This window comes from Arthrobotrys flagrans, assembly GCF_004000055.1.
Source record: "Arthrobotrys flagrans strain CBS H-5679 chromosome Unknown unitig_8, whole genome shotgun sequence".
Taxonomy (NCBI): domain Eukaryota; kingdom Fungi; phylum Ascomycota; class Orbiliomycetes; order Orbiliales; family Orbiliaceae; genus Arthrobotrys; species Arthrobotrys flagrans.
The window spans coordinates 1,263,524-1,278,037 of record NW_027137553.1 but is presented as its reverse complement, the minus strand read 5'-3'; the positions used below and the strand labels follow the sequence as shown (position 1 = coordinate 1,278,037).

General features: G+C 45.9%; 5 protein-coding genes across 6 annotated transcripts; 1 reads left to right on the top strand and 4 right to left on the bottom strand.

The window, feature by feature from the left end:
- Positions 1 to 2,290: 2,290 nt before the first annotated feature.
- DFL_006877 (uncharacterized protein) lies at positions 2,291 to 2,941 on the top strand (the record flags this gene model as incomplete). Its single annotated transcript, XM_067636370.1, has 4 exons — positions 2,291 to 2,303; positions 2,376 to 2,555; positions 2,609 to 2,760; positions 2,822 to 2,941. The coding sequence occupies 4 exons, from the start codon at positions 2,291 to 2,293 to the stop codon at positions 2,939 to 2,941; spliced, it is 465 nt and encodes a 154-aa protein (XP_067487995.1).
- Positions 2,942 to 3,691: 750 nt separating this feature from the next.
- Positions 3,692 to 4,243, bottom strand: DFL_006876 (uncharacterized protein; the record flags this gene model as incomplete). The annotated part of the gene is made up of 1 exon (XM_067636369.1): positions 3,692 to 4,243. The coding sequence occupies one exon, from the start codon at positions 4,241 to 4,243 to the stop codon at positions 3,692 to 3,694; it is 552 nt and encodes a 183-aa protein (XP_067487994.1).
- A 1,313-nt stretch (positions 4,244 to 5,556) lies between these two features.
- On the bottom strand, positions 5,557 to 7,890 carry DFL_006875 (uncharacterized protein; the record flags this gene model as incomplete). Of its 2 annotated transcripts, none has more annotated exons than XM_067636367.1 (1): positions 5,557 to 7,890. In XM_067636367.1, the coding sequence occupies one exon, from the start codon at positions 7,888 to 7,890 to the stop codon at positions 5,557 to 5,559; it is 2,334 nt and encodes a 777-aa protein (XP_067487992.1). The 2 variants fall into 2 exon arrangements, with proteins under 2 accessions (XP_067487992.1, XP_067487993.1); XM_067636368.1 differs by having other exon boundaries at positions 5,557 to 6,057.
- A 533-nt stretch (positions 7,891 to 8,423) lies between these two features.
- Positions 8,424 to 10,976, bottom strand: DFL_006874 (uncharacterized protein; the record flags this gene model as incomplete). The annotated part of the gene is made up of 2 exons (XM_067636366.1): positions 8,424 to 9,559; positions 9,620 to 10,976. The coding sequence occupies 2 exons, from the start codon at positions 10,974 to 10,976 to the stop codon at positions 8,424 to 8,426; spliced, it is 2,493 nt and encodes an 830-aa protein (XP_067487991.1).
- Positions 10,977 to 13,488: 2,512 nt separating this feature from the next.
- On the bottom strand, positions 13,489 to 14,274 carry DFL_006873 (uncharacterized protein; the record flags this gene model as incomplete). The annotated part of the gene is made up of 1 exon (XM_067636365.1): positions 13,489 to 14,274. The coding sequence occupies one exon, from the start codon at positions 14,272 to 14,274 to the stop codon at positions 13,489 to 13,491; it is 786 nt and encodes a 261-aa protein (XP_067487990.1).
- Positions 14,275 to 14,514: the final 240 nt, after the last annotated feature.

The following is a 14,514-nucleotide window of genomic DNA, read 5'->3' as shown; positions in this document are numbered from 1 at the left end:
AGTGAAGCTGGAAGGATGATGAGGGAGAGGAGGGTAAGGAGGAGACCTCTAAGGGTGAGGTTTGAGGAGTCGATGATTAGGCGGGATAAAAATCGATGGACCTTTGTGGATGGATGAGCTGTCTGGGGAGGAGAACACTAACCACTACTCCTTCTGCTGTATGACCAGAATCAGAACCATAACCATGACCATGCACCACCAGTTAACTATTGCACAGACGAACCAACCACAGCCGCCCAGCAGGTGCACAATTACAGCTAACGGCAAGTGGGATTCGATTCTTCAACTAACGGCCTAATTGGTACACAGTCTGTACGATATATGTACTCTGTGTGGACTGCGTACGGAGCTGAGGCTGTCAAAGCTGCTGCTGTATCAGATTTAATCTGGATGAGACTGGTCCGCCTGCCTATAATTTACCGCATGATTCGGGCCAACTAAGGGAGCGAATGTGCCGGCCCTGTACATTTGTTGTTTTGGGCGGTCCCTGAAGTTACATATCATACGTTTCTTGACATCTTAACTAATACTCTAATTATCATAGATACTTATACGAACCGGTGCTACGGATTAAAGGACCAAAACATATTCCAGCTATTCTATATCTGACGGAGCTTGTCTTTCGGATTTGTATTTTGGGATATTAGATTTTGGATTTGGATTTGTCGTCCTTATCGAGCACGATCCCGAGGCCAGCCTACGCTAAGACATTCCATACATAAGCACATGTGCTGCACCCTTCAATCAATTAACAGGCGCCCCACCCTGCATCCGGACGGACAAGCGTCTACCGTTGTTCAGGACGGACACGGAGTAGCCGCAATTTGCTTCTCCTGGTCGTCTCAGAAGCTAGTGTGCATTGGTGATATATCATGATATCAAACATTGGTATTTGAACTCGATGCACACCTACAATATTTCTGTCGATGCTACCTTGTGGAAAAATAACAATCTGGTGATGTACCTGCCAGCTGCCCTCCGTGGATCCGAGTCCAAATAACCCCCTCCAGGGTCACTTGTGGCCTGGGGCGTCCGAAAGTCCCCATGATTGGTTGTAGGTGCCTGTCACAATTCCTTCTAAGGAAGTAGCGGAGTCTACGCACAAATTCTGGCGCAGCACGCTACTCAAACACTTAGCTAAGCTTATGAGCTTTCACTTGCATTTTGCACTTGCATTCAATATTTCCTTTTTATTAGGTAGGAAAATATCGATATCTGACGTTCGTGCCTCAGGCCTGCGCATGTTCAATCCGGCGATATGCCTAGCACCATCCAGGTAAGCACGCTCTGTAAAAGGTGAGAATCCGCCACCAAGGCATCCTCAGAGCCGCGCTTTCGGTCTCAAATGCCGAACTCCGGTCTTCTAACCCTTCCCACTACGTAGATTAACTAGTAGGCACGGCCTAGGCGCATGCGGAGGATACGTAGGTCTCCGAGGACGTCGGCGGAATTCATCGGAGCGACTTGTGTTGAAGTTTTGGAGGTGCTTGCAGCAATCAACACGCCAACGCAAATTTCGATAGCTCGATTGTGTATAACCGCGATAAACGTGGCCATGATGTCAACGGCCACGATTATATTATAATCAGAGCTAGACTAATATCGATATCGATGTCGTTAGACATCAGCGTCATATTGTTACCATTAGCCGTTTGGGTGCATATAGGCCCAAGTAAAACTGCTTATGAGCCGAATTATAAGCCAAATCGCCCTCGAGATTTCCGGGCCGAACTCTGTGCGAGTCAGCTGCAGCTCCAAACCTGCACATAACCGAATTTGGCGCCAATTGCAGTGCAGTTCAACGGCATAGCTGTAAATAAAGTGGGTCGGTACTTTGTCTGCCATTGCTTCTTTGCCTCGGCCAGGGTATCCAATTGGAGCCGTTCTCCCCTAGATCTATCCTGTCCTGTAATTGTAATCAGCCATGTCAAAAAGGGTCTGGGCCAAGCTTAATAATAATGACGATAGAGCTGCCCCGCATGAGAAAAAAAAAAGTGATTGTGCGAGGGAGGGGCATATTTATACCATGTCGTCACTTCCCATCCCACACCTTCCCACCACCACATCCACCAGAATTCGAACCTGCAGAAACTCTCTCATCAGTCCACCTTCGAGATACCAAACTTGAATTGTCGGTAGGAAAAAACCCCCTCACCTGCATATGAACCTGTCCTTCCCGGAACTAGTCTTCCAGGTGCCATACTCTTCGCCAGTTTCTATCAGTTTGAGCTAACCGTTGACCCCGGAATCGTCCAGCAATTCCCCAGTAATCTAATCCAAAAAAATCAAAATGGTCAAAGCAGGTACGGGTTCAGATGAAGAATTAATTCTCCGACGCGATTGGTACCCAATGGCATGGAACTGACATCTGCTAGTTGCCGTCCTCCGTGGAGACTCCAACGTCGCAGGAGTTGTCACCTTCACCCAGGAGTCTGAGTCCTCCCCAACCACCATTGAGTATGAGATCTCTGGAAACGATGCAAATGCCCAACGTGGCTTCCATATCCATACTTTCGGTGACAACACCAACGGCTGCACATCTGCTGGTCCTCATTGTAAGTTGTACACTCTTTACGCTTTGTCGATACATTCTAACGCAATAAACCAGTCAACCCCTTCGGAAAGACCCACGGTGCCCCAGCGGACGAGAACCGCCATGTCGGTGACCTCGGAAACGTCACCACTGACGGCTCCGGTGTCGCCAAGGGTACTATTACCGACAGCCAAGTTTCTCTGATTGGACCTAACAGCATCCTCGGAGTGAGTTTCAAGTCTCGTCCTCCATAGTAAAGGTCTAATCCACTAACACAACTGATTACAGCGAACTGTCGTTGTCCACGCTGGTACTGATGATCTTGGAAAGGGTGGTCACGCTGATTCTTTGACTACTGGAAATGCTGGCGGTCGTCCAGCTTGCGGTGTTATTGGTATCTCCCAGTAAATTTGTTTGGGATAACTACCTTATTAGATTCTTAGTATTTTTGGCGTCAGCTTGAGGAGCAAAGGGGAAGAGAGTAGTCTAGGTAGCTAGCAACTTAGGATTTGTATGGAATGGTCATATCTGGTCTGCAGCTTACCAAATACCAATAACAATACCAAATATCAACAATCATAGTATCAAAGGCTTCTGAAGTTTTGACTAAGCTCCCACCAGCCTAGACTACATGAAACTATACAACTGCGTAGTAGGGGTTTCTAAATTTTAATTAGGTGGCTTTGTAGTTCATCAGGGAATAGATATGAATTAGCTATGTAGTGCGATTTCTGGGCGGGATAGCTAGTGCGGTACCGTGGTTTACAACCACCTCAACGGGCACATGACCATTTTCAATTTCAAAAGCAGGTGCAGAAAATCGAGCTCGATTTCCTGCGGAGGCGGACATTTTAGATCCATTTAACTTTTTGGGTATTCAAACTGCAGCACACCAACTTTGCAAAAACAGGGTTGTTAGTATAGCAACCGGGTTTTCATTCTTAGTTGAAATGCTTATGAAGAAACAGGCGAATGTAGATGCTAACTTCGTATTATATTTTTTTCACCGCGATAGTCCACCAACATTACCTTTTCTATATATTTACAAGAAGAAAAAATTAATACAAATGCTACAATGCTATAGGCCCAATTCCAAACCGTTCCATCATCATCACCATCATCATCATCATCATCACACCAATTCAGAACATTAGCCCTCTAAAGTGGTGGTCCATAAACCATTTTCAACTTAACATCCCTACACGCCGCCTTCTTAGCTCCGTGGTGAATAGTCCATCCTTGTCCCGCAGGATTCGGGCACGCTTGCCAGTGCCAATCGGCCTCAGCAGTCAAATAAAACGTTCCTCGAATATCACAGCTAGTCGAGAAAACATCGGCTTGGACGAGCCCTTTCTTTGGCAAGTCCTTGCTGAACTTCAACTGCTTCCCACAGGAGCTGGTACCATCGCCGGTGGAGTAGAGATACCCAGGGATAAGGTATTTATAGCCTGGGCCGGGCATATAAATTTTATTGCCGTCGGAGTAGGGCCAGATAACGGAGTCAGGGTTGAGGAGGTCAACACCAACGACACCGTTGGCGATGGAGACGACCTTGTCGTTTAGATCGTCAGTAGAGTTGATGCGGACGAGGAAGCCCGTATGGTCTCGTGGGGTGCAGAGAGCACGAGGAGCGAGATCTGGATTGACCGTTGGGAGGGCGGAAGCCGCACCTGCGAGGAGGGTGGTGAAGAGGAAATATTTCAGTTGCATTTTTGAAGGAATTAGAATGGATATTAGAATAGATATGATATTAGATGTTTCTATGGGCTATTGCTGTCGTAAACGAATGTGTGATGATGGTGAGATGAGAACTTCTAGAATTACGATGCTCAAGGGCGCCTTCCCGCTCTATATGTACCAAATCTTCGCCCATACCCCCTTGTAAGCCAACGTTATAAGACCCTAGCTAAACCCGGCCAAACCAGCTATAGCTTCGTGCATACGCAATCGTCATAAATGAAACATCACTGTGCTTCCTTCCCTAGAAAGAAACTTTTCCAACAGAGTCGAGTCTTGAACAGGGTCTCGCACCAAAAAAAGCTTAATCGGAAGAAAAATATTCTTCAATGCAAGGATATGAGAAAACAACCCGATTCGGCTACATCTGCGCTTTCTTCCGTGAAAAAAAGCGATATGCATATAGATGAGGTTGCAGTCAGTGTTCCGTTACGCCTATGGAATGCTCACTTGACCATATGGTGTGGTGTTAACGTGTTGGCGGGCGTCATGGAACGTTGATCCGGTTCCTTTCGTGGGTTTCCATAACGTTAGATATTTTGTGAGCAAAGATTTTAATTGGGAGTATAAGATTCTTGAAAAATGTTATAAATAGCAACTCGAGATTGGTTTGAAAGAGTTTGGATCGTCTTTTCAGAGTTCGCGTTATCTTTCTGGAAGCTTGGAATCGAAAGACATGGTACAACATTGCATTGTATCTCGATATCTCGAACAGCTTTCAGTCTCGACACTAGGCAACCTGTGTTGGAGCCGCTTTGTGGTATTTTAGGCTAGCAAATTTACAACGTTAACGCAAAATCCCAAGTAGGAAACTCGAGCCTACGGATTAGGGTGCCACATTGAGAATTCGAGAAACTTAGGCAAAAGAATCTACAAATTTGAGAGCTAATTGGATTCTAGTATTTCGGAAAGCTACGAGAATGGGCAAGGGGTTCTAAAAATACATGCTTGAACGCTCATACGGAAAATTTCTATTCAGACCTTTAGCTTGCATTCTGACGAAATGTTAGTACATATTGGTACTGTATCCTAGCTCAGACATGATATCATAAGCTCGGAGTTTGTATCTAGAGACTCGAAGAGAAAGGGGTGAGAAAAATTCAAAATTTTTATGCGTTATTGCGAGATTTATAGAGAGGAGAATACATGGTGAATTTCCAACATAGAAGCCCGCCGTCGTTTATGTATGTACAATCATATCGAACTCGGGTCTAACGGTGACTTTCGAACATTCAATGCTGTTAACCTTCTAGCTCTAACCCTAAGATTATCCATAAGCTAGCCGATCATGCAATGAACCATATCTGGGTTTGGTATATCACGCTACTCGTATTAGCACTTTCATTGGGCTTCTTGCCATCCGCAACCTCATATCCTGCCTCAGTATATTCTTGGATATCCGCACTACCAGCCGTTGCGAGGAACACCGTACAAAGCGCTTTCGTATAGATCGCCGTAGAATTTTCTGAATCTTTGAACGAATCCTTCCACCCAGCCCGTTTATAGATCGATACCAAGAGCGCAGGGCTACCCGCACCAGGGCCCTTTCTCGCCACATCCCGCTCGGGGACGATAAGCCCGAGCTCCATCGTTCCTTCGTCATGTTCGGCCTTTGCTACCTTGTCTGCTATCCCAACCGGGTCCGTGGGATCGTAGGTAACTTTGAACCACAAACCCTGTTTCTTCGAGTTCATGATGAAGTATCCCTCCGATAACTTCACCGGTTTAATCACATAACCCTGATACTCCAACCTCAAACCCTTCTCCGTCATCTCCGCTGGCTTCATAGCGTCCGAGAAAGCTGAACTCAGAACCTTTGACTTCCAAAAAGTCTGACAAGCCCATCCGTATCCGGTCGTATCCACCTTGGGGCCCGGCGAGAAGATGATACTCTTAGGATAATACTTCATCATCGTTAAAATCTTCTGCGTCCTCTCGTCTTCCGGCGTTTTGATAATCTCCATAACATCCAAATCCATCATACCTCCTAGACACAAGTAAACATCGCCCGGTTTCGTGGTATTCCTCCCAGCGAAACCCGATAATGCCAAACCAGCAGACTGGCCCGCGGAACGCCAACTATCCTTCGTATATGCACCGTGCATTGCAGCGAATTCATAATCATGAATCCCCACATCAGTATCGATGGCTTCATATGCCCACTTTCGCCTCTCCCACGAGCGTGTAAGAGCCACAGCTTCGTCATGGTACTCCAGAACTCCATCTGCGAATTGAACAAACAACTGCTCGATATTCAACGCCGCTTCCTGTAAGGTCCACATCCTCCTCATCCAATTCGATCCTGCAATCCGAATCAACAATTCCCGTTTTGGAATTTGATCCATAGATATCTGCGTAAGTTCCGCATCAATCATGAGCACCCGGTCGCATTTCCCGTACGTATCCACCATTCTCTTGATCGCAAGTTTTCGATATTCCTTTTCTAATGGAATACACAACGTATCCAACCACAATCCGATCTCCTTGTTTTTCTTCTTCTTAAAGAATCCGGAGAATGAGTTTTTCGAAGGTGAACTCTCATAAAGCCTATCAATCAACCCCTTGAGCCGCCGTACTTGACACTCCGGTATCGAATTCGCGCTCACATTCCCAAGCCCATCAGACCAAACATGCGACAGCGCAACCGCCTTGCAATCTTCAAACGAAACGGCTTCCAACCATCCCTTCTCCCCACCGCTTGCAATATCGCCCTTAACAATCGTGGCCGGAATCCCACCATCATCCAAAATCTCCTTAACACCATCAAGCGCCGACTCCATATGGTCGCACCCACAGCTTCCATCCACATGTTTAGTCACATAAGTCGTGTCATCAACCTGAGAAGCCGAACAAGCGACTAAATCGCAATGCTCGTGAAAATCAGGGGACGGAACATCCCTATGAAAGCTCGAAGCAAAGTACAGCGTCGTAACACTATACGTCCTTGACAACCTCGCGACGTCGCTAATACACCACCCCGCCGCGATGAACCTTTGAAAAATCAAAGACGGAATTCCGAATGCGTCTGATGCAGGTCGACTGAACCGAACATAGGGTTGTTCTTGATGCTGCTGTCGGTATGCGGTCTGTATTGATGCCGCAAGAAGAGCGAGTGAACAAGCAATCGGTGGCGGTACGATGCTAACTTGAGTATTGACAATGGCACTTGCTGTCTCTAATTCTGCACCGTACTTGGTTTGCCAGGTAATCAATGGTGGGGAAAAGTATTCGACGATAATGGCTACCTCAGAGAGAATTGCGTCGTATGTATCTCCATGACGGGCAGAGCTCGATCGCACCCATTTTTCGACGATCTCGGGGAGTTTTTCAGAATCGATGATTAGTTGGCCATCGGAATTGGTAATCGTAAGATCAGATATGCCAAATGTCTGTTTTGTAACCTCAGAAAGCAAGCCAAAGCAGAGCCAGCATTGGAGGAAGGCGACGGTCTCATCCTCAGGATGTTCAGTGAAGTTTCCTGAAAGAAGGAGCTCTTTGTCGAAGCCCCTGCGTTCCGGATAGGTAGCAAAGTCGCCGCCATCGTAATCATAGTCACAGAGACAAGGAACATCTGTCTCATGAAGAAATGGTCTGAAGGTCGCTGGCGGAATATGGACCATTTTGATGGAAAGAATTGCAACAAAAACAACACAATTAGCTTGCTTGAACAAGATGATACCTTTGATATTTGAGGGTGGTGAGTCTGAATTATATCCAGGGATGCGAGGCCTGAGGAGCTTGTGTGGCAGGATCCATTCCAAGCACCCGTGGTGATGCGGGGTAAGTAAGCTGTGCATGGATGTATGTTCTGCCGCCCCCTGCAGTTCCACAATTATAGCTGATCACAATTGCACAATGTATGTACAAGTGCAAGTTTAGGATCCAGTAATTGACGGCTAAGTTTTGCCTCGTACACAGCCCTCCCGAAGCCGGTTAACCTTAAATTTCTTCCCATAGTTTACCCAAAAATTAAGCATATCGAATGAAATTTTACATAATATGTAGAGGTGTATTGTTAATTACATAGAGCTTGTATACATGCAGAGATCCGCCCTAACAAGGCAACTTCGCTTACATTAATTTCCAAACATATCCCTATATAGCGATATAGAACTCAAACGCATGTACCGTATCCAAGACCATATCCAAATCTTCAACCCACACACCACTGTTGACTAGTCGACTGAAGGTCATTCGTCACCACCGTCGGATAAGTTGTGTATAAGAGCGGCTCATATTCAGGCCCAGGAGCCTTACTCAACCACACAAAGGATTCATACCGACAATAAATAGTCCCACCCTCTTCCTCTGTAATAGATACCAAAATTGCCCTCCTCTGTTCGCAAGGAACCATTCCTCCATCCTTCAAAAACATCGAGTGTGTAAACGATGCCCCATCAGACCGTATGATAGCAAGGTTATTAGAATTTCTTTCTATAACCTCACTCCAGTCTTCAGGTGTTAGGTACTGGCCTGTATTTTGTTGGTAGCTGCAAGTTATCAAATAGAACTCCTCCCCTTCGGCGGATTCTACCCTCAGAGGAAAGTCCGGTTGAGTGGGCTTTTCAGGTAAGATATAACCCGGAAACCTGACTAGCAACCCTCGGGGCGTAACTTTCCCTGGGTTCTCGAGATCAAACCTTCCCCAAGCTGAAAGCTTGAAATTATGGCATGCCCAGCGATACCCATCAATCGGAACTCTCTCGCCCGTTCTGAAGATAGTACCAGCAGGAACCTCGTCAAACTGATCTAGCAACGCCGTCATGCGTCCCGTATGCCCCTCCCCCTTGAGAACCTTACCAACGTCCTTCAACATAATATTACAAGCCACCAAGACCCGATCCTCCTCTTTCGTCGTAGCGCGACGACTGATCAACGTCCACAAGTGCTCCATAAAGAGCACAAACTTCTCTTGCTCGAGTTCCTTCTCCTTGTATGATTGACTTCCATTGAGGATTTTTGATCCGAGGGAGTTAAACTTCATTATTGCGACGGCGCCATTTAGTCCGACGAATCCATCGTCTCCAAGGATTGCGACGCTTACAAGGACGCTGTTGATAAGAGACCGACTTCCTTCACTGACTGTTACACGTAGTCGCTCTACTGCGTCTATATGGTCAATGACCTGATCTCGAGTGCAAATCGAGAGTTTCTCCAGTCCGATGACAGCTTCTTGCAATGTCCACACACGCCGCATCCAAGTCGACAGAACAATACGGCCCATAAGCTCCTCGTCTGTGGAAAAGTCGTGGCGGGCTATCGACGCATCCAGAATCATCACATATCGAGCTGTCATAATGCTGTTAGAATTGACGGTCCTGCTGAAAGGTTATGGGGGGATTATCATACCCTGGCGATAAACTTGATTCATAGTCTTAATAGCCAACTTTCTATACTCATTCTCCAACGGCACACAAAGAGTATCCGTCCAAATCGCACACTCAATATCTCCGCTTTGCTCCCAAACAGTCCCCGCTCTTTTCGCATAAGAATGTTGCTTTGAAAACGCCTTCTCAAAATTCCCCTTCATACCTCGTGCCCTCCCGTCCTTCATCGTATAATTCGCATAATAAGCCAGTCTCTTCAACTGACATCGGGGCAGGGTATTCGCCTTCGGATTTCCCAGTCCATCAGACCAGACGTGAGATAAGGCAATGTAATCCTGTGACTTTGCAATTCCTGATTTTCCATGATGATATCTCCAGATGCTTGCTTGCTCAACTTTTTGAGGTTTTACCTTCATGCCTTTGTACTCCCCATCCACGATGGAAATTGTTAAAGAAGGAATGCGGCCATCCCTCAGACATTTCTTGACATCTTCGATGTCAGGCCCGTCGTGCTCACAATCACAGCTCTCGTCAACATGCCTTGTAACATACGTCTCCTCGTCAATGTTATTTCCCACACAATTAGTCGCGGTACAGTTGCTATGTTGCCCCTCATATCGATTCGTCTCTGGAAGCGATAGCAAATAACAAAGAAACGCAGGCGAAGAGTCCGCTAGCTGTGCCTTCTCCACAGGACAAAGCAGCGCTCGATCCATAGCTTCATCGAGTATACTCCCAGTTACCCATCGGAAATAAGGGTACTCAGGGTAAGGCAGCTCGTCCTCTCGACTCCATTTCGAATTGTACTTCTCGATCTGAGTATCCAAATCCGGACTACACATGCTAGCGATAGAATACCCCAAAGCGTCGCAGAGAAGGGCGATCGCAAACCTGACTGTTTCACCCACCGGAGTGATATTTTCCAACCAAAAAATAAAATCGGATGGATTCGGAACATCGATCTCCCTAAGTTCATTGTGTACTTTCCGAATCGCTTGGATAGACCTAATAATCTCTCCCACTTTATCAGGTAAATCCATCGAGTTCAAAGTCGCCTTCCAATTATTAACCACCTCCCCAAGCCTTTCCGTCGTCAACACCAAACCACCAATATCATCATCATGTCGTAGAAACACTTCATTCGGGTCTTCGCAAAAGAAGGCATCGGAAACAAGCCCAAGGTATAGCCATGTTTGGTAAAATGCATACGACGCCCCAGGACTGTTTTCTACGTCCTCAGCGTAAAACTTATGTGTGGTAGTATCGAACTGACGGCGTTCTGGATACCCCTCGAAGGATCCGCCGTCCCATTGTTCTCCTATGAGAGGGAAAGTAGATGGAGGGAAAAGGGTGGTATCAACTAAGAGAAGATGTTCCATGATAGCAAGCGATATAATCTATGTGTATTAGAGATGAAGGCCACAACGATATCTTACTAGTATTTACAATCTAATCAGTTCTTTTTTTTTTGTGGGATACCATCCTTTTTATAGAAAATCGAGCCGCAGGATTCTTCTTTGTAACGAACCCCTCATTGCTAATACCCCTGTCCCTAAGAGCCGCCGCATGTCAGACGGCTCCATACGAATGGCTGTGTACCCAACTATACTGCGTATGGATATTATCGACCCAACGGCTACCCAAACTAGCAGCCCTGATGCCACCAAAAATCAAGATAGAAGTCGATACTAACGAATAGAGATTTAGACGGCAGGATCTTGGGTATCTTAGTAAAGATCCGTGCTCATTGTTTATATAGCGCGCTAGCTATAGCCATCGTAGCTTATTATAAGTGTTTATGTAGGACGTGCGACGGTGGGACTTGGTCGAGCAACTGAGTAAAGAAGTCAAAATTATTTATTTCTCACTAAAGCAACAAAAAAGTATGTCGACAGAAGTAGTTGCCAGGGATCAAAACATCTGCCGATGCAAGGCCTTGGAGAGAAAGAAGAAAAAAATGCAAAAAAGGTTGAGAAGCAAAAAAGTATTTTACCTGCGTTAGGCGCGATTCGCATATGGTCACCCACTATACTACTGAGCGCCCGCTTGGGGGCTTGAGTAAGGCAGAGCGGACGGGATACCCTTTAGTCCACCAGCTATGAACGCAGATATCAGTAAAGCTAACGAGGGAAACTATAAGTTGAAAAAGTTTCATCAGGCTATATTATATTCCCTGTTCGCTAATAAATAAAGTTTGTTCGAATAAGGAATTTTTGTATTTCTTTTTTTGTATTTTACTCCAAGACCTGCCCTTTTCGGGATATACCCATCAAACGCCCCCACTACATACATACATACATACATACATACATACATACATACATACATACATACATACATACATACATACATACATACATACACGATCATCATGTAAAAATGTTCAATTGCAATTAAATTTATTCGCAGGGCAGAAACTACCTAGGTTCGAAGCACGTGCTGATACATACTTATCTTGTATTCAGTACGGGTTCTACTTATTTCACCCCGAAATTCAAAAATTCGAACTTGCGGACCCGCCTAATTATCCGGTCTTCGCCTTCCTCTCCCCTAGAATGCTTGGGAATTCGACCCCGCGAAAAGCCCTGTCTCAGGCTGCCTCAAAACTAAATATTAGACAAGAGTCCCTTATTGTCGTGTAGATTAAGTACTCGGATTTCTGTATCCACAAATTTCCGCTCTCCGCTCACACCACAGTCGATGGTATGAAAGAAATGGTAGCGTCTAAGATGAGATTGCTGAACGCTAAAAGCTTGAGAATAATAACTCTCCTATATGGCTGTGACTGGCACGGCAAAAGGTTGGGAATTCTGCAGTACCTCCCCTGGGGAAAATCCAAAAGGCTCATCATGAGAGTTTCAGCAATGGCAAGTCCTCTACTTCGAGGGGAACCACTTAGTGGCTACCTACCCCAAATGATGGGCTTAGTCAGATGTATATGTCTCAGCAGTTACGGACATTACCCAGTACATCTGCGATTCGAGGGCAGGGTGCCGATCGAAATTCTAAAGAACAAAGAGTGTTTAGGGCAGCGATAATTACCGGTTACGCTCTCAGATGCCGAAGATAGAATGGTATGTTTGATTGACCTCCCCAACCCCATGGCTATGGGCAATTGCTTACTTCTGCACGCTTCTGACGAAAAGATATTTGATAGTTTCCGATCACTATCGCGCCGGATACAGACGAAAGCGGCAGGAAAGAGTCATTCGAAGAGTTCTAACCCTAAGGCTCTTAAACCACGTTAGCATCTTCTTCACAACCCAAGTAACCACTCGCTAGAAACAGAAGCTATAGATTGGAAAATTCTCATCAATAGACGGTATTATATCAAGCTGCTGGTTCGAAGCCACGTTGTAATTTGGAAAAACAACGCAACTTCGCCCTGATGCCCTCCTCGAGTTATATTAATGCCCACTGTCCAATCAATTAGGATCGAGCGTACTTAGCTTCTACAATTGTCTACTACAAAAGAAGGCACGAAGTTGTACCAGTAAACAGACGCCAATACATGACGGGGCCCATAGACAAAGAAAATACAAAATCAGAACAACAAAACGTAAGGAACCAACAAGAAGCATAAGCCTCTAATGTTATGGCTCCGGGCCTCAAGATACGTCGTTCGCATGCAGCAAATACAAAACCGTTGTTGCTATTAGCTTGCCACGTTTGTATCCAAAGCTCAAATGTAAAAAGCCTCGAATCGACAGAGAAGAAATCCATAAACGAAAACCTACCCCCAAACAACCTTGTAGGGTATACCATTCTCAAACTCCAAGTTCAAATCCAAGGGAAAGACAAACTGTAAAATATCAAATAAAAACCGGTTCCATACCACCATCTTTCACTTTTTCGTGCTCATCGGTTTCGCTCCCTTCCTCATCCTTTAGTTTATTCTCCTGCAACTTCCCACCAGCAGTACGATACCTCGCCTGTCCCGCCATATCTTCCTTTTTTTTTCTCAACATTCGAAATGTTTAACTGTCTCAACGCCGCGACTACCACAGCTTCGTCACGGCTCCCTACTGCAGCCTCTTCCTGCCAAACTTCATGCTGCTGAGCAATCTGATTAAAAGGTGCATCATCAGATCTGATCCACTTAACCCCAACACTAATAATCGGCGTAGGTGGCACCGCAGTCTCTTCCTCCTCTTCAACAACAGCAATAGTATTATTCGTACGAAGCACAATCTCAGAAAGTGGCTTGCGATTCTCCGGACTCTTTTCCATTAAAACTCTAGGACTAGGTGGTCGAGCATTTTCGTTTGAGAGTCGACTCAGTCGAGGTTCTTCCTCATCCTGAGGCTCGGTTTCTTCCACAATTGTTTCATTTGCGGGGCCTCGATTGCTAAATTTCTGGGTAAGGCTCTTCATGAGCGCACTGTAAACTCGTCGTGAATCAACGCCGTTAAGATCCGTAGGATGCGTGAATGGTGTAAACCCTCTCTGGCCCTCTCGAGTTGGTTCTAGTTCCTCATCCTCGGGAATCGGCTCTACAACCGTCATGCGAATGGGTGCACTCGGGGCAACACCATCAACTTTTGATAGCGGAGCACGGGTGAAATAATCTTCCTGGTTGTCAAGACTAGTAACGTAGCTTTGATTCTCCCAAAGTCGATTATGAACAACAGTATCCGCATACTGAGAGCCCTCGGTGTCAGAATAACCAGAAGACATCCGGTATGGCGTCGACTCGTAGTGCTTCGTCTCAAAATGAACCTGCTGAGTTGGCACATTCTGAAGTGGTACTTTGGATCGGCGGAAAGACTGAGAAACCCGTCGTCCCAGCCAACGAGCCTTCTCAAAAAGATATCGATTGATTTCCAAAGAAACAGGAAACCATCTTCCATGCCCTGGAGCCCTCTTTGTTCCTAAGGCGTCCGGATCACACAAAGTTCGAGGCATAGGCAAAGTCGG